At 37.5% G+C, this 24,975-nt stretch overlaps 1 protein-coding gene and 1 pseudogene across 3 annotated transcripts; one reads left to right on the forward strand and one right to left on the reverse strand.

Annotated features, from left to right (window-relative positions):
- The first annotated feature begins 1,922 nt into the window (after nt 1-1,922).
- Nucleotides 1,923-19,040, forward strand: qrich1 (glutamine-rich 1). 3 transcript variants are annotated; one of them, XM_052100966.1, is made up of 12 exons: nt 1,923-2,170; nt 3,559-3,835; nt 3,922-4,002; nt 7,430-7,567; nt 7,976-8,689; nt 11,287-11,440; nt 12,145-12,299; nt 14,000-14,114; nt 14,194-14,302; nt 14,388-14,539; nt 17,833-17,923; nt 18,207-19,040. In XM_052100966.1, the coding sequence occupies exons 2-12, from the start codon at nt 3,587-3,589 to the stop codon at nt 18,394-18,396; spliced, it is 2,148 nt and encodes a 715-aa protein (XP_051956926.1). In that variant the 5' UTR covers nt 1,923-2,170; nt 3,559-3,586; the 3' UTR covers nt 18,397-19,040. The 3 variants fall into 3 exon arrangements, with proteins under 3 accessions (XP_051956926.1, XP_051956925.1, XP_051956927.1); XM_052100965.1 differs by having other exon boundaries at nt 1,923-2,144; XM_052100967.1 differs by lacking the exon at nt 1,923-2,170 and adding an exon at nt 2,181-2,644.
- Nucleotides 19,041-19,763: 723 nt separating this feature from the next.
- Nucleotides 19,764-23,394, reverse strand: LOC127625669 (pseudouridylate synthase RPUSD4, mitochondrial-like; annotated as a pseudogene).
- Nucleotides 23,395-24,975: the final 1,581 nt, after the last annotated feature.

The following is a 24,975-nucleotide window of genomic DNA, read 5'->3' on the forward strand; positions in this document are numbered from 1 at the left end:
GCCACTTGGTTCAAACTTGCCATGTGATTGTTACAACTAAGTCTACATGATAGATTTAACAAGATCTTATTTAAATGTATGTCAAACACACTCACACAAAAACCCTCAAAGAGAGGAGGGGGTATAGAGAAACGTCCAGCAAGCGGTTTGCTTAATAGCAGCTTGTTACTATTTTCAACCATAAGAAAAAAATTATAAGCTATTTGTGAAATGCTATATAAAGACCAAAATAATGTGTAAATGTTTTCTCTAATTTATTTAAATAAAAACAATATGCTTGTAATATTGTTGTATATATCTTTTAAAGGGATATAACCCTTTATGCTATCCCAGATGTGTATGAATTTCTTTCTTCTGCTGAACACAAACAAAGATTTTTTAAAAGAATATATTTGCTCTGTAGTTCCATACAATGCAAGTGAATTGTGGCCAGAACATTGAAGGTTCAAAAAGCAAAAAAGGCAACATAAAAGTAATTCATATGACTCCAGTGGTTTAATCCATATCTTCAAAAGTGAAATGATAGATGTTGGTGAGACACAAATCAAAATCCTTTTTACTATAAATTCTCCTCCCTGCCCAGTAGGTGGCGATTTGCACGAAGCATGCAAATTGCCGGAAACAAAAGAAGAAAAATGTTACTGAAAGTGGAGATATATAGTAAAAAAGGACTTAAATATTGATCTGTTTCTCACCGACACTTATCATATCGCTTCTGAATATATGGATTTAACCACTGGAGTTTTATGGATTACTTTAATGCTGCATGTATGTGCTTTTGGAGATTCAGTTCTGGCCACCATTCACGTGCATTATATTGATCTACAGAGCTGAGACATTCTTCTAAAAATCTCATTTTGTGTTCAGCAGAAGAAATAAATTAATACACATCATGGATGGGATTAGGGTGAGCAGGGGCATAGTTTCTAGTGGGATGGGGGAGGTAACCCCCCCAATAATCAAAACAAACCCTGATATTTTTACCATGATCAATGGAAATATGTAGATGCTTCATGCTGCAACCCCCAAATATTCAAGCAAAATCTTTGCCTTTGAGGGTGAGTAAATTATGAGAGAATTTAAATTTTGGGGTAAACTATCCCTTTATGCAAATTGTATAATATTTATAATCTGCTTTTCAAGCCAAGATTTTCTATTCTATCCGGCTGAGCATTAAAACAGCTGATAATAATAAGTTTATGTGGAAGATTTAATTACATATGTGTTGTGCTGAGTGTTGTATTTTTTATATTCTTATTAAAAGGCTTGTAAAGAGCTATACGTTTAATTTAACCAAATTACAGCACTGGGTCTCTCTGGGGTTAAGGGAGAAACCGTGGTAATTAACTCTTTCTGAACTCATAAACGATACAATCAACCGATATACAGTATATCTCATCAGGTCCACCTTAAGAGCTCAGTCAGGCAGCCTTTTGCAGGGCGAGCAGGGGGAGGCCCTCACAGACACATGCTTGGCGCTTTAAGGCGGACTGGAGTGAATAAAGCTGTGCTTAAAGGCGCAAGCACGCTGAAATGAGCCATGCAGAATGACATTTCAGAACTTTAACTCGCTCATTTAAATACATGCAATTATTTGTAATGTACAAAGCGCTTACAAAACACAAATCCACCCAAGTCCTACATATATATATTTCTGAAGAAAGTTCCCATCCATCACTGACACAAGCCTATCGTTATTCAATTACAAGCAGGTTCACACAGTCTGAAAGACATGGGTAAAACACGACGGAGTACTGAGACATTGGTTTATAAGCTTTTGCAATAAAACGTTCAAACACACTAACCGAAAGTACAGTGGGTACGCACTTTCTGTTACAGTATAGTCGTTTACCATACCGTACATACATAGTGAGTGCGCGCGCCCGTGTCGTTTGTCGACTGGCTCCGCGTTCATGGCATTGTGAATGTGCTAACGGCAGTGTAGTGGAGCCGGAAGGGGGAGCTGCGATTCCGTCCCTGCCTTCACCCGACACGGCGCTCACGCTACAGGACAGCCCGGTGTCTAGCGCTGTCACAGCAGGCCTGCTTCCGTCAGCTCTATCGCAAACACATTTATATATATATATATTTTTTATAGCTATCCCAGACGTCCAAGCAGCAATTTTGTGTATTTTTCCAATACGGTAGGGCATGTTTGCACCCGATCATGGTAGGGTTTTATAAGCTTGATTTATGTATGTACGAAATAATCACACGTCACGGCATAAATAGCGCTTATGATGTCACAAATGATTTTGAATACAATAATAGCGTTCGATAACAAAGCGCGCGTGATTTGCATGTGTACGGCGAGTATTAGTTGTTTTTGAATGGCGTGTTTTGGCGGAAATTTGTTTGGCTTTTATTTAAGGTAGCATGGGTGGTGTTAGCAAGCAAGCTCATATTAGCCAGCCAGCTGCGTGCTCGGCGCCACATTTGCTGCAGGAATAATGGCTAGTTACACGCAGTAGCAGATAATTAATATATTTTAAATCACAGTGCAAGTGTTAAGTGTGCATTATTTGCATCGTGTTTTGAAGCCTTTGCTTGACAAAAGTTAGCATGTTAGCGTGAATGCTAACATTTTCTTGAAGCACAAGTATTGAGCGCTCGAGTGGTCCAGTGTGTGATTTACTACAGGCAGGTAGTACCAATTTTAAAATCGAATGTAGCCTTTATTGTTGCTTATGACATTTTTACTCAGTACAGTTTTATTCGGTAAAAAGCATTCAGTGTGAGGCTTTTTGTGGATGTGTGAAGGGTAGATTGAGAGCACCATCATCACTGCTTTGCTTGAGGGGTCCAAAGTCCTGCAATGTTGGAGAGTGTTGCTGTATATGCATGCTATTTGCCCATATACAAATCTCAATTAATTTGCACTAAAACACATAAAAAAAACTCTTTAACCTTCAGTTTATACCATTCTATCAGTATTGCACAAGGATGCATGCAGATTCAGGTTTATGGTTGGGTTCATTACAGTCATCACAAAACCATACATTTTTAAATGTAATTAAATGTCAAACACCTATAACCTGTGTATGACAGTGAAGGAATAAATTGGATGAACTGTTAGAATATATGCTTTTTTTTTATTCTGTAACAGCCTTTGTTATCCTATACAAACATATAGGACCAGTCAAAAGTTTGGACACACCCATTCAGTCTTTATCTTTCACATTTTAGAATAGTAGTTATCTAATAACACAAATTGAAGTATGGGTATAAATATGTAGTGACTGAACATTTTCAATCAAAACCATCTTATATTTTATAATCTTCATTGTGGCCACCCTTTGCCTAGATTACACTCTTTGCTTTCAACCAACTTCATGAGGTGGCATCTTGAAGCTTTTTAAACAGTATTGCAGGAATCACCATGTATTCTCTGTACTTTGGTGGTTGCTTTTCTTTGCACCATTTACATTTGTCTATAAAACTAGTTTTAAGCATTTAACCTTGATCAAAAAGAAATATTAATTCAATATGTTTCAAAGCTTTTGACTGGTAGTTTATGTTATTATCTATTATCCTCAAGACCCCTTCCTTGTCTTTCAGGCTCCAGTGCAGGGTGGACTGACCTGTCATGAATGAGCCCATTGAAGGCGGTGGAATCTCGTTCGACGAGTATGTGCGGCAAAAGGTGCGCACTGTACCTCAGCACCGCATGAAAGAGTTTCTGGAGTCGCTGGCCACCAAAGGTACGGAGGTGCTGCAGGAGTTCAGTCAGCAGACCAGCGGCACCACCACGACTATGGTGTACCAGCAGGGAGCCAACTGCATCTATACAGACAGCACAGAGGTGGCGGGGTCATTGCTGGAGCTGGCATGTCCTGTAAGGAAAATAATGACTTTTAATTGTTCTAGTTGTGATATTAGAAAGTGGAATATAATGGTGACCTCCTCTTAATCTTTGCCTAGGTGCAGGTGACATCTACTCAGATTTCTCCCCAACTGGCTGCAGCTGTGCACCAAGCATCTGAACAGCAGATTCAAGTACAGGTCTGACCCTGTCTTTTCTCAGAACATTTATATATCATTGCATCAAAACATTTGAGTTGTAAACTTTAGACAATGACATCGGTGCGAACACTGATTTTTTTTGTTGTTGTTAATTTACACCCCAGATGGTAGCGTGTTGAGTCGGCCTTTACACATCAGAATATGAATTAATTTTGAATAATTCAACAATCAGGGTCCACTTATACCACAGCTAACTCATGAAAGGCCCTATGATTTCCATGATGCGGAAAACATGAATTATGACCACTAATTGCAACCACAAGGAGGTGACTCTACCCTCCCTAGCAAACAGGCCAATTTGGTTGCTTAGGAGACGTGGCTGGAGTCACTCAGCACACCCTGGAATCGAACTCGCAACTCCAGAGGTGGTAGTCAGCATCAATACTAGGGATGCACCGATCCGATATCTGGATTGGTATTTGCTCCGATACTGATGTTTTTAAATGTATTGGGTATCTGTCCGACGAGCCCAATCCAAATCATATACTTTGTGTTAGTCATGTTCGTTACAGTCAAGCTCAAGAAATTACATAAAAGAACCATTAAAACACAAAGTAGTTCATATGACTCGTGCTCACTGCTCTGTTGACACATGCACGCTTATTTTTTTAGCCTTCACCCAATATTTGAGCGCTACTCACTAACAACATCTCAGATGTAGACGCTCAATAGTTCGGTTCACTTATAATATGTATTTAGAATGGCACTGGAGGTGCTTTTTTTTTTTTTTTTTACCAGAATTTGAATAAGAAGCTAATTAAACTACTGTGAACTTGCCTGTAAACAGACTCACTTACAGGACTTTCTGGAGAGTTTAGAAATGTCAAAATAAAAAGTGTGAGGGTTTAAAAGTTAAAGGTGAACGATTATATTATCCTATTATAATTATAATTATATAAGATTACTATTATAATATATTATTGTTATTATAATTTTTCAAATGATAATAATATTTACGTTGAATGGGTTCCAAAAATGAATGAAAAGTGAGCTGATATCTTACAACAATATTAACAAAAAAGAGATCTGAATCCTTTAAAATCCAGATACAAGTTGAGAAAATGTTGCCAAAAAAAAAACTATTTTCTACTGATGACTTCTACTGGAATTACTGTTAATTTTGTTGCTACATTATCCAGTATACTAGTTAACAATAAAGGTTTTCTTAATAAGCTATACATTTATAATGAAATAATGTGTAGTCAGAGGTTTGTGGTGTTTTACATATTGAAGAGCACACCCAATTAGTTCCACACAATAATGTACAGATATTCTAAACTGATGCAAAAAACAACACTGTATCGGATTGGTATAGGTCGATACTGAGATTTCCGATATCTGAACCGGATCGGAAGAGAAAAAGTGGTATCTGTGCATCCCTAGTCAATACTCGCTGAGCTAACCAGCCCCCCCCCCCTTCCTGTTGTGATTATTAATCCACAAAAGGCTGCGATTTAATAAAATAAATATACAATGTGCACGTATGCTCTGTGTGTGTTGTAGATGACTTCGCTCTGATAGAATAATGCATTAAAGCAATATCTCACATCTGTTATGTTCTGTTGTTCAGCAATTCATCTGACAAAAATATCTCCAGTTTTGTTTCGGATTGTGCTGTGAGGATTTAGTATAAAAGCACTTAATTCGATACAAACAATGCAATGTTCTGTTTTATTTGATTGAAGTTTTGATACATTTACTTGTCTAGAAACTGTTATCTGAAACTGTCAAATGCAGAAGTCAGAAAAAAATAAACACCTCTGGTGTGTTTATACTTCAATATTACACCCTTTGGGCACATGTCCTGTAAAATGCCTTGAAAAGAGTGGGAACCCTGTTATAGCACATGTGAAGCGTTTTTACTTTGAAGTTGCTCTATATCTTTCGTGCGGATCCAGCAATAGCATCAATCTACTGACCACTTTCAGTGTACTCGGACTGGACCACCTGCTTGGAGTGTCACAGACTGACCAGCATGCAAAATTTGTGAGTCAGAGGGACACAGTTTTGATACAGGCCATTATAAAAAGCGCTTAGGAGGAATATACTGTATATGAGCGCTCCACTGTAAGAAAATGGATTTGTGAATTCAATCTGTTACTTTCTTTTATCCCACATATAAAACTATTAAAAATAAACATCATAAAGCTACTGGCTAAAACAAAATGGGGTGCAGATTGCACTACACTTCTACATCTTTACAGAACACTGGTGCGATCCCAAATGGACTATGGGAGAATAGTTTACAGATCTGCCAGGAAATCATCTGCCTTACATTAAAATGCTGGATACTGTACACCATATTGGATTACGACTTTCTGTAGGAGCATTCAGGACTTCACCCATTCAGAGTTTGTATATTGAAGCAAAGGATCCATCACTTGACAACAGGTGCTTGAAACTTGCTCTTCAATTTGCAGTTAAGATGAAAACAAACCAATGCAATGCAGCTTTCTCTTCAGTTTTCCACCCTCAATGTCCAGATTTCTATGAAGCCAGACCCAAGTATATTAGAACAGAACAAGTGCATCCATAATAAGTTGTATGAAGTCAGCCCATTTATAAATAAAAAATCTTTCACAAGTTTTCATTTTGAGTGTAGATATGACCATACTGTTTACACAAGATGCCGTATTGGTCATTCTAGACTTATATGTTTTTATTGAAAGGTGAAGTGTCACCAAGATGTGATTTTTGTCAGACACCATAAAACACATTTTACTGGAGTGTCATAATTGTAATGCCACTAGGTAACATTTCTACTCAAAGTTTTTAGTGGATGTTTTCAAAAATGGGAAAATGTACCTTTATTAAAAAAGTTTTATATGGAAATAAAAGGTCTTATATAATTTTCTTTGTGTATATTACTGTTTTATATACTATATTGTGTATATTAACTTTTAAAACTACCTTGATCTTGCCATGAAAATAGCCTGTGATGCTATATTTGCAGTTGATATATGATACAAGTTTTATTGATATTTGCCTTTATAATTTTTATCACAAGACCGTTAAATTTAACAGGGAACTGCTGAGAAGAGAGAGAATGTAGCACCTGATCACTTTAACATCATGAGCTCATACGTGTCTTTCACTGCTCTGATATGTGGGATTGTTTAAATGAGACTGTGTTTCACATGATTTCACATAACAACAAAACTAACTGTGTGAACTTAAATGTCTCAGACGGCTCCATCACATGCAAGCAGGTGATTCTGGAAGCCATCGCAGCTTAAGAAACTAATTGGCCTAAAGGGAAAATTAAATTTTTTTAAAAAAAAAAATCTAATATCAGCCGATTTATTGTCCTCTGTGTTTGTGTGTGTATATTGGTTGACTGATATTAATGATTTTAATTAATGAGTCGATGAAAAGTTTAAATGGCTCTTCATCTACCGATTGGCAGGTGCAGATTCAAGGGGAGCAGGGTCAAACAGTTGGTCAGGTACTTCAAGTGGCTTCTCCCACCCAACAGCAGTTACATGGAGTCACTACAACACAGCTGATACAACAGGGAGAGCTTACCGAGGAACAACAACAGCAGGTAATGCATGCAGATAAATGCAACTAATCAGCATCTACAGTTTATGAAATTTAGATGAATAAATCCATTAAAGTGATAGTCCACCCAAAAATGAAAATTCAAATAAATATTTGTCATTTTTTACTATCGTCGTCACTTTCACCTTCACATTCTTGTATTGTTTTTGGCGATTTGCATTCTTCATGCATATCGCCACCTACTGGCAGGAGGAGAATTTACTGTAAAAAAAGCACTTCAATATTGCTCTGTTTCTCATCCACACCTATCATATCACTTCTGAATATATTCATTAGCTAGGTATTGCTCTTTGTGAGTACTTGTGTTGAATAAAACTATGAAAGGTAATTGAAATCATGGTCTAAAAGTGTCGTAGTCTTATATAAAGTAACATGTGGGTTGCTCTCTTAGATCCAGGCCCAGCTTGTAGCAGCAGTTGCTGGAGGTCAGCAGATTCAGATCCAGACTGTGGAGGCTCTGTCTCCTCAGCAGCAGGGCTCCCCCAGAGAGGCAGAAAGACGACTTGGAACCTCACCTGCTGTCCTCCAGCCTGCAAAGAAACGCAAGGTGGACGTCCCTACAGTTGTCTCCTACTCGCTGCCTCAAGGGCAGCAGCTAGCTACTGTACTGGCCATCCCACAGGGCCAGCAGCAAGGTTACCTGTCACTTCGACCAGACCTGCTTACCGTTGATAGCACTCACCTGTACAGTGCCACCGGTACCATCACTGGCCCAGCAGGTGAGACCTGGACCATACCTGTGTACTCTGCCCCACAGCAGCAAGGTGTGACCCACATTGCGATCCCTCAGGAGGCCTACAGCACTGTGCAGGTACAGGCCTCGCCTAACGCTCAAGATAAAGACAAAGACAGGATGATGATATCTCAGGCTGCCGGGGCAGTGGGTGTTCCGGTGTCTGGATCAGGAATGACCACACAAGAGGAAGTTGTACATTCACTTTTCCCTGCACAGTTTATGAATGGAAACATTCACATCCCTGTAGCAGTGCAGACAGTCGGGGGCACTTACTCCGGGACTACGCAAGCCCTGCACATATGGGATCCTCAGCATCAGCAGCAGCATATACAGGATGGGGAGGCTCAGCAACAACAGCTCCACCTGCAGGTCAGCCAGAACACATACTAGCAGGAATTTTACATGCTTAAATTAGTAGTTTATGAAAAAAAAAATATGTTCTGTCATTATTTACTCACCCCCTTGTCATTCCAAACCTGTGAGCTTAGAAGTAATCGTGCAAGTAAAATATAGAATTTTCTATGTTTGATAAATAACAGACTTTATCTTTGCTGGTCAGAATTATATTTCAACATGTGTGAGGTTGCCAGATTTCTATAGGTGAAAACCCACAATCAGAAATTGTCACTTGTAGAGTTTGAACATATTCTGTGGGGTGACGCTTTAGTCACAGAATCTGGCAACCGGGAGCACTCTCTCCACTGCAAAAAGTCGGCGGTTTATTGAAAACTAATGCAAACAGGTGTGTCGGAGTTTAGCAATGGGTAGACTTGTCCTTCCTAGTGTTCACTTGAAAGTTAAGCCACTGAAGGCAATGCAAATATTCAAAGGTTTTGCACACTTTCAAAAATGGCCAAGAGGAAATCAATGAAATCATTTCTTTCTATATATATATATATATATATATATATATATATATATATATATATATATAAAAAAAAAGTACATAATGTAAGATATTGCTATGATGAGCTTAAAGTTACAAAATGTACATGTTTTTAACTCAAACAATTTTCAGGATTAACTGTAGAAAAATTGTGGGTCTGTGACAGTTGGCGAGCGATCTATTTTTATGATCAAAATGTGGATTCTTTTCACAGAATTCATAATAAAATAGAATTACAGAGGGTAACAGGTGCATATTATGGCCATGTGTTTTAAGGGTCAATGAAGTGATGCTAATTTATTTCCAAACCTATAAAATAAAAATAATAATATATACAAACTCCAGTAAACATAAAAAGCTAAATCAATATTTGGTGTGACCACCTTTGCCTTAAAACAGCACTAATTCTCCTACGTACACCTGGACACAGTTTTTCTTGGTTGTTGGCAGAGAGGATGTTCCAAGGTTCTTGGAGAATTCACCACAGTTCCTCTATCTATTTAGGCTGTCTCAATTGCTTCTGTCTCTTCATTATTATTATTATGTATTATTTTTAATTGTAAAAATGTTTATTTCCTTTATTCTATTAAAAGGTGATTTAAAAAAAAAAAAAGATATAAGAATGGGCACAAGTATTTTGTTAAATTTACGGCACTAAATTCATGACTCTATGCTCACAAAACTTTGAACAAAGCCTAAATCATCAAAAAAATAAGCTTTAATTTATTATTTAAATTATTTCATGTTATATGCAAGAGTTTGTTTCCTTTACTTGTAAAACTACTGTTCATTAATGAGTAAAATGATCCATCAGGGATGGAGTGGGACTAAAAATAAGCCCAGCAGAGGGCAATAGTGACACCAGAATAGATATAGGAATAATTCTGCTCAGCTGAAAAATACATAATTATGTTAGATACATATGCTTATGCATTGTCACTGATTACATTTTAAGTATTTTAAATTAATATTACAAGTTTTAAAACGGTGTTGTCATGGATCACATGTTTCTAAACTATTATTTAAAAACATTTTAAATTATAATGTATGTTTGTCCAGTAAAATAATGTTAATATATTCATAATAATAATAATAAAAAAAACAAGCCAAATTTCATCTTGACATGAAAGGCATCAGCTATTGGTGATCACTCTGACCAGCGTCTATCGGTACAACCCTAGGACACACTGAGCAGTGCAAATATGAAATGATTAATCATTACAGTTCGTCAAAACGATCACTTCCCAAATAATGGCTATAAATTCAGTACACTTAAAACCCCACCACCAAACAAAGCAATAATTAGCAATCTATCTGAATCCAGTTTCAGAGGCACAGTGCCAAGGCCAGTTTGGATTAGGCCGGTGTATACATGCATGATGGATGAAGTTGAGCTACAGTCACACTGTACAGTTGTACTGGAAATATTACCTGTGTCTTTCATATCAGCCTTCATGTTGTTAACCTGTTACTTTCATTTGTAGTGTTCACACATGTGCAGATGATCATATTGGGGGGGGCATCAAGGCAGGCGTTATAAAAAAATATCTTCTTTATTCAGCCTTTGGCTGATTTACAACATGTCTAACTAATAGCATTTGCTAATATTTTTATGCAAAGTCTCGATTCCTTGATTTAAAAAACAGAATTAATCAATAAAATGAAAATCACCCAGCCCTAATTCACTATAAAGCTTAAAGCACCCAAAAGTGTCATAAAGTAGTCCATGTCACTCATGCCCTTATATTCCAAGACGTTTGAAATCATACGATCACTTTGGATGATGAACCGACTGAAATGCAAGTCATTATTCACTCTCAAATCATTGATAAACTTATCTATACAGAGCCCAAATAAATAGGACAACACATCAGTAACATTAATCTGGATTTGTTCTTGTGTGTCTTGTGACCAAACATCATCACACAAGATCAATAAGGTTATTGGCATGTTGCCATAATTGCATTTTGAGTGAACTATTCTTTTAACAGGTAATGTGCATTTGTCTGAAGTGCACTACACATCACTTCTTTTGGTATAGTAACAATGCAATGATTTACTTCTGTGTTTTCTGGCACAGACAGAGGCAGAGCCACAGGTAGAAGATCCACCTGAGATGGTTCTCCCCAACACACTGAAGCCTGAGGAAGGATTGGATGTGTGGAAGCTTTGGGTTCAGCGCAAAAATGCTGAGTTGGACAAGAATGAACAAAATAAACTTGCACCTATTGGACGTATGTTTATATTTCTGTTATTCAAAAGGCAACGTCTATATACTCACTGAGCACTTTATTAGGAACACTGGTCCTAATAAAGTGCCCGACATGATGTTCTGCTGTTGTAGCACATCCGCCTCAAGGTTCGACGTGATGTGCATTCTGAGATGTTATTCTGCTCACTACAATTGTACAGAGTGGTTATCCGAGTTACCATAGCCTTTCTTTCAGGTTGAATCAGTCTGGCCATTCTCTGTTGACCTCTCTCATCAACAAGGTATTTCTGTCCTCAGAACTGCCACCTCACTGGATTTTTTTTGTTTTTGGCCCCGTTCTTAGTAAACTTCAGAGACTGTTGTATTTGAAAATCCCAGGAGATCAGCATTTACAGAAATACTCAAACCAGCCCATCTGGATCCAGGCCGAAATCACTGAGATCACATTTCTCCCCATTCTGATGGTTGATGTGAACATTAACTGATGCTCGGGACTCATATCTGCATGACTTTGTATTTCACTGCTGCCACATGATTGGCTGATTAGATAATCGCATGAATAAGTAGGTGTACAGGTGTTCCTAATGAAGTGCTCAGTGAGTGTCTATTTATACCATTGATCAATAATGTTTTTTTCTAACGTGAGCAGACATGTTTTAACTGCCAATATTTAAGCTTCTAGTGATGCTTAATTGCACCAAAATTAACAGCAAAAAATCTCTTCAGGTCGGCAGCCGCTTCGTTTCCAGGAAGATCTGGTGTCAAGTTCAGTGGGTGAGCTGAACTTGGCTCTGTCCCTGATGAACCAAGAGGCTCGAGGGCTGGAGGGGGAGCCATTTGATCCCGACTCACTCTACTATGTATTTTTATGTATACAGAAAGTAAGTCTTTTTGTCTCCTTTTGTCTGCTTCTAATCCAAGTTTAAAGATTATATAGTAACAGGGTTTCCACCGGTCTTAAATCGGAGCAAAAAGTCTTAAATTCATAAGGTCATGGCATTAATTGTTGTATGAGGGACTGTTTTCTGGTTGCGAGGATTGTTTTCACGTTGCGTTTGAGAGGGGTGACCAGACGTCCCGTTTTCGAAATTCTCGACAAACATTGTAATTATGTCCTGGTTTCAGCTGGTAGGCTCACTGACTTTTTTTCTACTTATTTTTGATGTACTCATTTTCCTTCTCGCTATTGTCTTTGGTATCGTTTGCAGAGAAGAGAAGCAATTTCGAAGCGTTGCACATTGATTTGACGATACTTTCATACTAGTCTTTCTGCAAATCTGCTGAAATGTATCTGGATACCATGGCAATGATGTCATACACTTGGCGTGCACTCTTTTTCATCCTGTCAGTCAGCACATGTAGAAATGCACCAATAAAAAAAAAAAAGGGGTTTTCAACAATGAGCTGAAAGAAGCCGATCTATTTTTTCCTGCAGCATGTGAATATGCAAGCGAGTATTTTTCTGTAATGTTAATTTCCCACGAGCACGGAGGTAAATCAGACAATGTCACATTAAGACAGCTACACGGCACTTTTTACGTAGTACAAGCACTTATATGTTCAGATGTGGGGGTTGTATTTTGAAGTTTTGGTTACAATGTTGTAATTTTTTTTAAGTCATTTAATAATTACACATGCAATATGACATCATATGGATAGGCTACATGGAATTTGTACATTTAAAAAAAAATGCTAAAATGTGTTTAAATCGTGGAACAAACTAAATCTAAAATTAAATATTAATTATCACAAACTACTATATAGCCTATAGAGTTAAGTGCAGAAGTTTGCATAACCCTTTTGTTTTTATAAGTTTCTACACTCCTTTCAGAATGTATACAAATAGCCTATAAGAGATTTATATTTTTTATGTAGTATTGCCCTTCAAAAGCTACATAACACAAAATGTACTCCTATTTACACAAATCATACTGTTCAAAAGTTTGCACCCCTTGGTTGTTCTTACGTTGCCTTCAATAATTGTTTACACCTTTTGTAATAGGTGTGTATTAGTCCCTCAATTGTCAAAATCTGGACCTCATATATAGCCACTGTTGGGAAGAACTCAAATATGCAGATAAACCAAATAATTTTACTGTAGTTGTGTTTTTTTTTCTTAAGAAAATTGGACATCTTCACTGCTCACGACAAAGCAGGGATTCATGAACAATTATTACACTAACAGTCATTGACCATCGAGAAAGCCACACTCCATATTAGAAACCAAGGGAATGTAAACTTCTAAACGGGATCATGTGTGTAAATTCAGTTACTATTTTGGAACATATGTGAGGATGTGTTATGTCAAATAGCTTCTTCGGGGCAGTACTAAATAAGAAAATGTAATTTTTATGATCCCTCATAAAAAATATTTTCTTTAGTTGGTATTAAAAAGGTCTTAAAGTCTTAAATTTAGCTTCATTAAACTTCCAGAAATCCTGAGTAAATTATATGGTCCAGTATTATAAATCTTTGATAATGTTAATATGTTACTGATAATCCTTTCTGTCTTGAACTGTATGCTCTGCTTGTCGTCCTATAGTTTAAATAATCAAATTTTCTGTTTTTCTTTTTGGTGTAGTACATGTTTGAGAATGGCAGGGTAGATGACATCTTTTCAGATCAGTACTATGGTCGGTTCTGTCAGTGTTTACACAAAATTCTGGAGGAGTGGAGGCCCAGTGTTCACCCTCTTGGTATGTAGTGTGTGTGTGTGTGTGTGTTTAAATTATCTGAGTATTTGGGAGTATGTTAATTGACTTTTCCTTTTGCCAGGCTACATTATCCCAAGCCATGTGACAGAGGAGATGCTATGGGAGTGTAAACAGTTGGGAGCTCATTCTCCATCCACTCTACTTACTACACTCATGTACTTCAACACCAAGTGAGTCTCTTGCTTTCTTCCCCACCATAATTCTAATAGGATGACAGCAGGGAATATTTGGTGATTAAAATGTTGTCTCCTTCAGGTACTTTCACTTGACCACAGTAGAGCAGCATATGAAAGTGGCCTTCTCCAAAGTGCTCAGACACACCAAGAAGAACCCTACCAATCCTAAAGACAAGAGCACCAGCATTCGCTACCTGAAAGGAGTTGGGCCTCACCATATTGGACAGAAAGGTTAGAGGCAGCCATATTATAAGGCAGGTTTCACATATCCTCCTTGAGCGAGGGATGAGCACCGCGGTTTCGTTTCGGCACCCATGTTACATCCTTCCCGGTGCAAGCATATGTCACGTGGTGTCGCGTCCCAGAAGTGAATAGTTTTGGCCGTGAGCCTTTTTTCTGCGTAGCACACCTATTCTTTATAGGTAAAAGAGCCAATAACCTTTTAGATAGCGACATCGCCTATCAATCAGATCGAGAACGCGCATTAGCTGAACCAGCCCCAAAGACTGGGTTTTTTAGTGTTACTGAGGTAAAGAAGCATCATTTATGATACTATTGTTGTCAGATTTATTTATTTTTTATCTTATCTCCTTTTCTCCACAATGTTGGAATGCCCAATTCCCAATACTTACTAGGTTCTCATGGTAGCACATTTACTCACTTTAATCCAGGTGGCGGAGGACAAGTCTCAGTTGCCTCCGCTTCTGAGACCGCCAATCCGTGCATTTTATCACGTAGCTCATTGCGCATCACACCGCGGAGACTCGCAGCATGTGGAGGATCATGCTACTCTCTGCGATCCACGCACAACTTACTCCGAGATAGGGTTGTGCCGATGGACGATATCATCGTCCATCGTGATGGCTGACCAACATCACGATGTAGAGCCACCATCGTGATGCCACGCCCCCCTTTTGCGAGTCTTGCTAGTGTGACTCACTAATCCTAGTCTCTTCTATAGTTAACCTAAAAACTTTGCAGGGATTGCTCTGTAAATTAAATTGAGAATATAACTAATATGCTATTTTAAATACTGTGGTATATGCCAGAGACGTGATGTGTTAGTCTGTGAAAATACCGTGTCAGGCAGGCTACACAAATATTGATCTTGACATTGTTAGCTTCTTGTCTTTTTTTTACATGTCTTACACTGTACATTTAGATTAAAATATGTTATGTTGTAGGCTACAAGAAAATAGCCTTTATTAATTAATTATTAGTAGTTGTAGTGTCTCAGAAAATCTTGCTCATTGTCACATAGCACTTGTATATACTGAAGCGGCAGTTTAAGATAAACCCAGACCAGCGAACGTCAAATAACTTTTGTCTGGTTAATACTTTTAAAGAAAAATTTCCTTGGCCATAAATCCATAATGTCAAATCAAATGAAAGAAACAAGGTGAATATGAATAACACACATTTATTAAAACATAGAAGAACAACAAATAAAGAACAGGAAAACGGGAACAACACTCAGACCGAAACTCGGCATTAACATTTCAGCTTATAATTAGCAGCACAATTAACTTCAGCACAGGCTACAAAATAAATTATGTTATTGAAATATTGTAAAGTGGTCATATGAACTACACAAATGAACGTTTAAAAATTATATGCAAAATCGAATAGCTCCATAACGGATGGCTGAAAAATGCGTAAAGAAGTCTAATATCTTTCACCATAGACCATGTTTAAATTTCGATGTTTCTGGCCAGAAATACCAACATATTCACTTTATCTGGTTTTAATAAGCTGTGGATTGGAGTAACTACACTACCCGCTGTGCTGAAGACCCGCTCTGATGGAGTACTGGTAGCACACATGCACAGATATTTTCGTGCTAATCTTGCCATGAACGGAAACCTTTTGTCGTTCGTTTTCCACCAAGTCAGCGGGTCCTCTTCTCCATCAATGGCCATTTCCTGCAGGTACATGATCATTTCTGGCCTCGACCTTTTGCTCATCAGTGAGTAAAATAACGATATTATAGTTTTTAAGTGGAAAATAGTATTTATGTAAAGAGATATATTAAAATAAAAAGTGCACAACTCTTCTTAAGTGAAAGCTAAAAAAAAATGCTTCACGTGTCGTGCAACCTACTGATAAAGCGCCGACGGGTCATTAGTTGGGTTAGTGAAATAACGAAATAATAATTTTTCACATAATTTTTGAAAACGATATCATCGTCTATCGCGATGTTTTACTGTCAACATCGTCAACTGCCAATTTAGGGGACATCGCCCAACCCTACTCCGAGAACCACGTAATCACAACCACGAGGAGGTTACCCCAATTGATTCTATCCTCCCTAGCAACTGGGCCAATTTGGTTGCTTAGGAGACCTGGCTGAAGTCACTCAGCACACCCTGGATTCTAACTCGTAACTCCAGGGGTGGTAGTCAGTGTCAATACTCGCTGAGAGCTACCTAGAACCCTGTTGTCAGATTTAACTGCTGATTTGTGTATGTTCTTTGATTGTAATCTTGACCAATCATTTTGGAAATTTCAGTCTTTCCATTCAAGTAGAGAGCAGCTGTACTTTTATGCTTATAATTTTTAGCTGCCCAGCCTGCCCGAGAGGATTCCAAAGATGTAGAGTGACTAATAAACAAGTGTACATGACTGCCTGACACTGCCGTAGGAACCTAGAAAAGAGACACGGCCGACGTGAAAGCTCAAACACGATGCGTTGCTCACACCTCTCTCATGCCCTGCTCACGGTGTATTTGTGAATCCGGCATAAGGCAGGTTTTTGTCAGATGTTACAATTAAAACGTAACTTTACATTTTAAATTTACCAAACATCTCCTTAGTCATAGTTTTAGTGATCAACCAAAATGGGTTTTTCAGCAGCTGATGCAATTGCTATATCTAGAGAGAAGGGTGACTGATGACTTAGAGTTAGTTCACCCAAGAATGAAAATTCTCTCATCATTTACTCACCATCATACCATCCCAGATGTGTATGACTTTCTTTCTTCTGCTGAACACAAATAAAGATTTTAAGAAGAATATTTCAGCTCTTCGTCAGAGACCGTGGCCTGCGAGCTAATTTTTTTTTTTTGCTGTTTACAGAGTCTTGAGCTCTCACAGAGACTGGTGAGATAGCTCATGACACTTATTTCATTAATATCTTTCAGGGAGTAGGAACATTTTTTTCCATGAAAAAAACTGCTTACAGCACCATTTAGTCCTTTTTTTACTATCAATCTCAACTTTTACTTTCACATCTAATGACAGCATATGACACAAATTTGCAGAAATTATTTTACACAAAATTTAACAAATATGATAGAAAACAGAAAATGTTGACATGTCTGTGAGTAGAATTTTGAACTGACACAAGAGGGTGCAAACACGTCAATCAGCCAAGCATGCTCGCTTATTAGCTGATGCAGGTAATAAAAAAAAAAATGGCCAAATAACAGCCTGGCACTTGTCAGCCAACTAATAGTTATCCCACAAGTTACTATGAAAAAGTTATAAAACACATTCACATTATAACATTGATTTTATTGTTCTAGTGACGGATGACATGTACGTAGAGCAAGCCGAAGACCCAGAGAACCCACTGCGTTGTCCCATCAAGCTCTATGACTTTTACCTTTTCAAATGGTGAGACACTGCCTATATCACATGCTACTGTAGTGCAATGGCTAGCGTAAATGTATCCCTTGGTTTCAATGACATAGACCTGAATGCTGAAGTTAGTTATGGCTTTAGTATAATTATTAATTGAAAGATTAACAGGGGAGCTGTCCCACAAGCATATTCTCTGTTAATACTTTTGGTTTGGATTGTTCACCGAGCCAAATAAAATAATCCCAGATTAGATAATTGCCTTTTTTTTCTTCTACTTACTCTGCCTCTCCCTCATCTTTCTGTGATCTCTCTTTAGCCCTCAGACTGCCAAGGGTCGAAATGACACGTATTACCTGACGCCAGAACCTGTCGTGGCACCTAACAGCCCTATTTGGTACTCCACTCAACCAATCACGAGCGAGCAACTGGAGCACATGCTCACACGCATCATGATGGTGCGGGAAATTCAGGAGATAATCTCCATTGTGCAGGCCAATGTACACTGAGAGAAAACTAGAGCAAGATGGAAAGACCTTTCACCTTCAACACTCCATCTTGCCATCCTCTCCTTTCTCGAAGAGACTAAACCAAGTTGCTTCTGTGGTGTCTCCTAATGATTTAAAGGAGAGCACAGGAGAGGTTTTCAATGAAATGGACATACATACATTTTTTTTTTTAGATACAGAAATTAGTTTTGTTTGTTCCACTTAATGACCATCAAAACGTATTTGCCCAGATCTCCCATTTTGTGCATTTTCTCTTTCTGCCATGTATGTTATGCTCCATCCCTTTCCCCACTGTCCTCTCTTTAAAGTGCTGAACTGTAAAGATTGAATGGTTTTAATTTCACAATTAAGCTCTAGTCATTATCAGCAGTGGGCTGGAAAACCATGTGATGGTTATGTGTATGCGTTTCAAGTCATGGCCTCATCCACCTGTAACATCTACATAAACCTAACAACCCTCGCTTACCCCCAGGAGCTTGCAATAGCAGAGTCGACATACCTGAGGAGTGTATTATACATGAAGACCTTTTGTTTCTATTTGTTTTTTTTTATATATATATATACATGCATCTATGGTAACCTGATACGTATTGATATATGGTGGTGCTGGAGAAGCTTGTGTTTTCAAACATGCCTTTTTGTACAGTGAATTCCTTGTAGTGGTGTCTTCTTTGACTTCAACAGTGTTTGTGGATGAAGATCTTGATTTAATCTAATATCATCCAACAAATCCAAACTTTTAGAAAACACACTGACATAACATTAAGGCTTTGGGGTCGGGAAAATAATTTTTCTTGGGCTTTTATTACAAAATGTCTTGACACAAAATCTGATAACTTAAGAATATGGTATCTAATGCTTTAACAGATGCGCAGAAACTTTATGCTTTGTACCAGACATTTTAATGACCTGCAAAGTCATCTAATTCTGTTAAAGGGATAGTTCACCCAAAAAAGAAAATTCTCATTTACTCACCCTCATGCCATCTCAGATGTGTATACTTTCTTCTGTTGAAAACAAATATTTTTAGAAGAATATTTCAGCTCTGTTGGTCCTTTTAATGCAAGTGAATGGTGACCGGACCTTTTAAAGCTCCAAAAACCAAAATGTGAAAGAATGCAAAAGTGGAGGTTTCTAGTAAAAATTATTTTAATATTGATCTGTTTCTCACCCACACCTATCATATCTCTTCTGAAGACATAGGTTTAACCACTGGAGTCTTATGTATTACTTTTATTCTGACTTTGTTTGATTTTTGGAGCTTCAAAGTTCTGGTCACCATTCACTTGCATTGTAAGGATCAACAGAACTTAGATATTATTCTAAAAATCTTTGTGTTCTGCAGAAGAAAGTCATACACATCTGGGATGGCATGAGGGTGAGTAAAAGATGAGAATTTAAATTTTTGGGTGAACTATCCCTTTAAATGTCAACATAACTGAACTATAACACATTTCAAAAAATTGCTTTATTATTCATGTGTGATCCAAATATCATTCCTTTTCTGGTAATGGAATCTGTAGTCTCTTCAAAGTGTAGGTGAAGTATTTAGGAAGTGGACAGGACACTGTAATGTTGCTGTGACCTTTGACCCCTGGCAGGGTGATCCTTCGGGAGTGTAGGTGAAGAGGGAGGTATCGGGTTTTACTCTGCACCAGACCCATTTGTCGCAGCACACACACTGGCAGCTTCTGTAACCTGAAATGTGAGACAAACATAAGATCAGTCTTCAAATGTGACAATGATGAGTCACGTCTCAAGAAAACATTATACCACTGATTAACACATTATTGCAAAATTAATTGACTAAACAAATGCTCTTAAAATCTGGACCTAGATTTTGTTGAGTAGCGAATTTAGTCTTGTTACTTGGACTCTGATTTAGCAAATGGTAAATTACAAAACGTGTGGTTTTAAATCATTTTTAATCTAGAAATAGGTCTGATCTCCATTTGAGGAACCAGTGCTACCCCATTTGATCTGAGGTTGTTATATTTAGCATACCTGGTGTGCCAGTTTGTTCCAGTGAGCATATTTATGGTCTCCCAGAATGGAGCAGGCCAAAGTAAGAGCCATGTGTACCTGAAGTTGGTTTTTCACTCCTAAAAACATTACAATTTAGCTTAAAAATATTTTTGCTTTAAGTTTTTTTTATTATTATTATATATATAAAAAAGTATATGTAAAACTGAATTGTAAGCTTTTCAGGATACATTTTATATTAGGTGTCTTTAATGTATACTTATGTACATACGTGTTGTTGCATTGTACTTACATTTAAAGTACCTGCATTTAATTACATGTGTAGTTAAACTGTTAACCTTAACCCTACCCCAACTCCTCCTAAACCTACCTGTACCTCAACCTCAGTAACAGCAAATATGAATTTTGTTTTGTTACACAACAAAGTTACACAAATACATAATATTTTAACGTTAGTACATAGCAGTTAAATACACCTTATATAAAGTGGGACCATTTTTCACAACAAATATGAGGTCCCATTAATTAAATGCAAATCTAGGTACATTTACAATAATAACATTTAGGAGTAACCCTTGGTTTCAGATCTGATAGGGTTTTTCATGTTATTCAGTACCTGTGACAGGCTGCAGTTCTACCAAGCTGCAGCCATTAGTGCTGTCCAAAACTTGATACTGCGTGACTGCACTTTGGGCCTGCCGGTGAGATCTCACCCTTGTCACTCCATCCTCCTCTCCACTCACTCTGAACAATGGGCTCAGACCCATCTGAATACAATAACCATTATACTTTAGTTCACTTTAACTCTAGTCATGTAAGATAACTGGAATGGATCCTACTCTTCAAAGATCTCGGAATAAGAGATTGAACAGACAAACAAAACAATCATTGACAGTAAGCATGGTGACCCTGATCATGCTGAATAGAATGTTTAATTACTTTAAAGTGTGGCTGTATAATGGGAATGTCACTCACTCAGATGGAACAGGCACACCCACAGTGACCGTCCTGAGTGAGACAGAGGGAATATACAGTGTAGGTATGTTGTGGTGGTACATGATTATCTGTTCACAGTAAATGATGTCTGACACTTTGTAGGCAAATAAAATGCATTGCAATGGGGATAAATACAAGTTTACGTGATGTCAAAAAATCAATCAATCAAGTTACCCCTAAAACCAAATAGAAATTGCCCTCAAATGTACTGTATCCAATTAAAGACATTGACTTAATAATAGGGATTACAGTTACTGACTTTCAATCAAAGTAATTACTTGTTGGTACATTATTTGGGTTACAAATATTTCTACATTTCTAAATATTTCCCCCCAAAAAATATTGATATCTTTGTATGTGGGTGTGTGACAATGAGATTTTGAATTTGTTGAGTGGAAAAAATGAAGATTTTTTTGTGTGAAAGTAACTTAAAAATAAAGTAATTAATAATGTGATTACTTATCTAATGAAGTAATTGATAAAGTAATCTGATTATAAATTTTAGAGTAATAAATAATTTTTAATGGATTACTTTTTTTAGTAACTTTCTCAATACTGATGAAAAAAGATTATTTTGTTATTCTAAATATTTTTCAGTTTAAAATGCAGCCTTATAAGGGTTTAGTAATCACATAAAGCCATATTGCAATTTCAATCATAATTGAATCAATCATACAGCATTAATGGATATCAGAAGTAAAAGTCTGCTGGTTTCAAAGCAATTTAGATGGTTTCCCTCATCATGTAACCTAAAGGTAAGTGCCGCTTTCACAACTGTCATGTTCGTTTATGGACACATTCACATTAACATATATATATATATAATACATGTTCTTAGGAGTGCCAACTCTTCTTCATATTGTGGCTATTATTATTTCTGGATTGTGCATTTGATTTTTTACAAAGTGTGTAATACATTTATTATAAATAAACCATTGTTTTTCATTTCAGTGTTTTAATGCTTATAACCGATATAAGGATGGTTTTAATTTGGTCAATAACTGGCTGATAAATATAGGCAGCCGATACATCGGGGCATCCCTACCTAATACAGTTATTGAGGTTCATAGTTCAAACTCACAAATAGTTCCTTTCAGCTTGGAGTGATCTGATGTGTGTTTGTACATGTTCAGCAGCTTCTTCTGTTTTAGCCAGGATCAAAACTCCAGTAGTTTCCTTTTCCAGATGGTGGCAGAGGTAACTGTGATCCTGCCTGCATCCCATCAGTTATCTTAGCAAGCAAAGCAGACAATCTGTAATGCTGTTTATAATGCCATGAACATCTATGAGACTGAATGGCATAGGAAAGTAGCACAGCTTGTTTTTTATGTAATAGGACTTGTTTAATGCAACTTTATAATCATCAAAAGCTCAGGTACTTCCTATAGGGCTACATTCGTAGAAAAGAACAGACATCTTTCAAATAGATTGCATGCGACAAAATGTAAAATACTTGCAGGTTTATTTATAGCGATTAGATTTTGGTCTTGATAAAGGATGCTTCTGTACAGTGCCTTTGCAAGCACACTCGGGTGCACAGTCTGTAGTTGCTGGGTGAGCTGTTTGAGTTCAACTACTCATCTGCAAACATAAGGGGACACCGGAACCTTTGGAGAAGAATCCAGAAAAGACGGAGCATCAAAAGCGTTGCACATGCAAAAACAAATTTAGTCAACCTCTTTTTCGAAACCTGTCCGTCTGTCTTTTTCACTCCGATGTTTTTTCGCGATGTCTAATGCTTTAAATACAAATTTCTGGCTAGCAGCCGGTGTCTCGGTATATGAAGCTGTGGCATACGCTCTTCCGAGCGTCATAAATGAACACACCTGACATGGGTGTCGTATTTTTAAAGATGACCTCTTCAAATGCCATTTTCCTTCCAAAGACCTGCGCCCCAACACACGCAGAGGTCTAACATTACTCATTGGTACATGTAATGTTAAATTACGCAGAAAGAAATGGCAACTAAGGCAGAGAAATCAAGAGAACAGAATACATTGTAGGATGAACGCGGCACAACTAAGCAACATGATAAAAAAAAAAAAAAAATAAGCAGCACAATAAAAGACAACACTTCAAAATAAAAGTCCTTAGACAGCTCAATAAACTTGCTTGTTGCGGCTTTGCGCATAGGTGAATTTTTACCTAGTTAAAGGTATAGTTCAACCAAAAATTTAAATCATCTCATATTTTACTCATCCTCATGCCATCCTAGATATTATACCAGACTTTATTTCTTTTGCAGAACACAAACTAAGATTTTTAAAAGAATATTTTAGCTCTGTTGGTCAATGCAATTGAATGGTGACCAGACATTTGAAGCTCCAAAAAATCACATAAAGGCAGCATAAAAGTAATCCATATGACTCCAGTGGTTTAATCTATGACTTCAAAACCGATAAAATAGGTGTGGGTGAGAAACATATAAATATTAAAGTCCTTTTTATAAATATAAATCTTCACTTTCACATTCTGAAAGTGAAAGTGGAAATTTCTAGTAAAAAGGATTTAAATATTGATTTGTTTCTGAGATTACATTGCTTCAGAAGGCCTACATAAAACCACTGGAGTCATATGGATTACTTTTACACTGCCTTTAAGTGATTTTTGTAGCTTCAAAGTTTTGGCCACCATTCACTTGCATGAAAGGACCTACAGAGCTGAGATATTCTTCTAAAAATCCTTGTTTGTGTTCAGGATGGGGGGAAATCTAGAGTGGCAATGCCTTAGACTAGGCCATGCTCGAGACAGCTGCATTCTGTTCTTTTCATTACACTGTGTCTAGTTTGTGGACCAACTAAATGGTCCCTTAAAAAGATGGACTGGGTGTGTAAGTGAGAAAGAGAATCTGTGTGATAAGCATGTGTGTATCTTTGGAGGGAGGGCTGCGTGAATAATGAATAATGGCTGGGTTTGTGTGCTCACAGATGAGTGAATTAAACATGAAGCCATCACTAGCAAACTCACAGGCGTGTTCTCTCTCTCTTTCTTTATACACAGAAATACTATCTGATTTAAACAGTTCTGTCCCTTATATGCTCTGATATGAAAAATATAAAACTGGAGACCATACCCACGCATTCTAATTTCTTAAACAAATGTGCTATTCCATCCATCAAATAACATCAACCACATGCAGAATCTCAAAGACTGTTCATTGAAAGAGAGTTTACTAATTGTAGTGGCATTTCAGTAGCTTTTTGGATTGTCTAAATTAACAACCTGTCCTGTTGGTTGGGGGTCAGCCGCCTGCATAGTATCTCATGTCAGGCTGGTGGAACTTGAGCTTCCAGAGGCTGCTGTTTCATGTGCTCCTATCAGCTCCTTGATGTGTGTGAGTGATAATGTGCTATTTATTTTCACAAATGGATCGTTGCATAACTATTTGTAGAGGAACGAGAGAGTCACAGAATGCTAAGGCTTGGTTACTGTGGGGAGAAAATCACCAGCATCCATGAAGCACAGATAACAGGTGCTGTCTTCCACGTTATACCTAACAAGGGCCCCCTGTGATAAGTGAATAATTCTAGATAGTTGGTTTGCTGAAACCCATCCCTGACAGGTGTAATATTAGGCTACACATCTTTCTCAGTTCTTCAG

This window comes from Xyrauchen texanus, chromosome 32 (genome assembly GCF_025860055.1).
Source record: "Xyrauchen texanus isolate HMW12.3.18 chromosome 32, RBS_HiC_50CHRs, whole genome shotgun sequence".
In the NCBI taxonomy this organism is placed as follows: Eukaryota; Metazoa; Chordata; class Actinopteri; order Cypriniformes; family Catostomidae; genus Xyrauchen; species Xyrauchen texanus.

Excerpts from the sequence above, each read along its gene's own strand:
- qrich1 (XM_052100966.1), top strand. The coding sequence starts at position 3,587 with ATGAATGAGCCCATTGAAGGCGGTGGAATCTCGTTCGACGAGTATGTG. Across the intron at positions 7,568-7,975 it reads CCGAGGAACAACAACAGCAG|ATCCAGGCCCAGCTTGTAGC; the intron begins GTAATGCATGCA and ends TTGCTCTCTTAG. Across the intron at positions 14,303-14,387 it reads CTCATGTACTTCAACACCAA|GTACTTTCACTTGACCACAG; the intron begins GTGAGTCTCTTG and ends TGTCTCCTTCAG.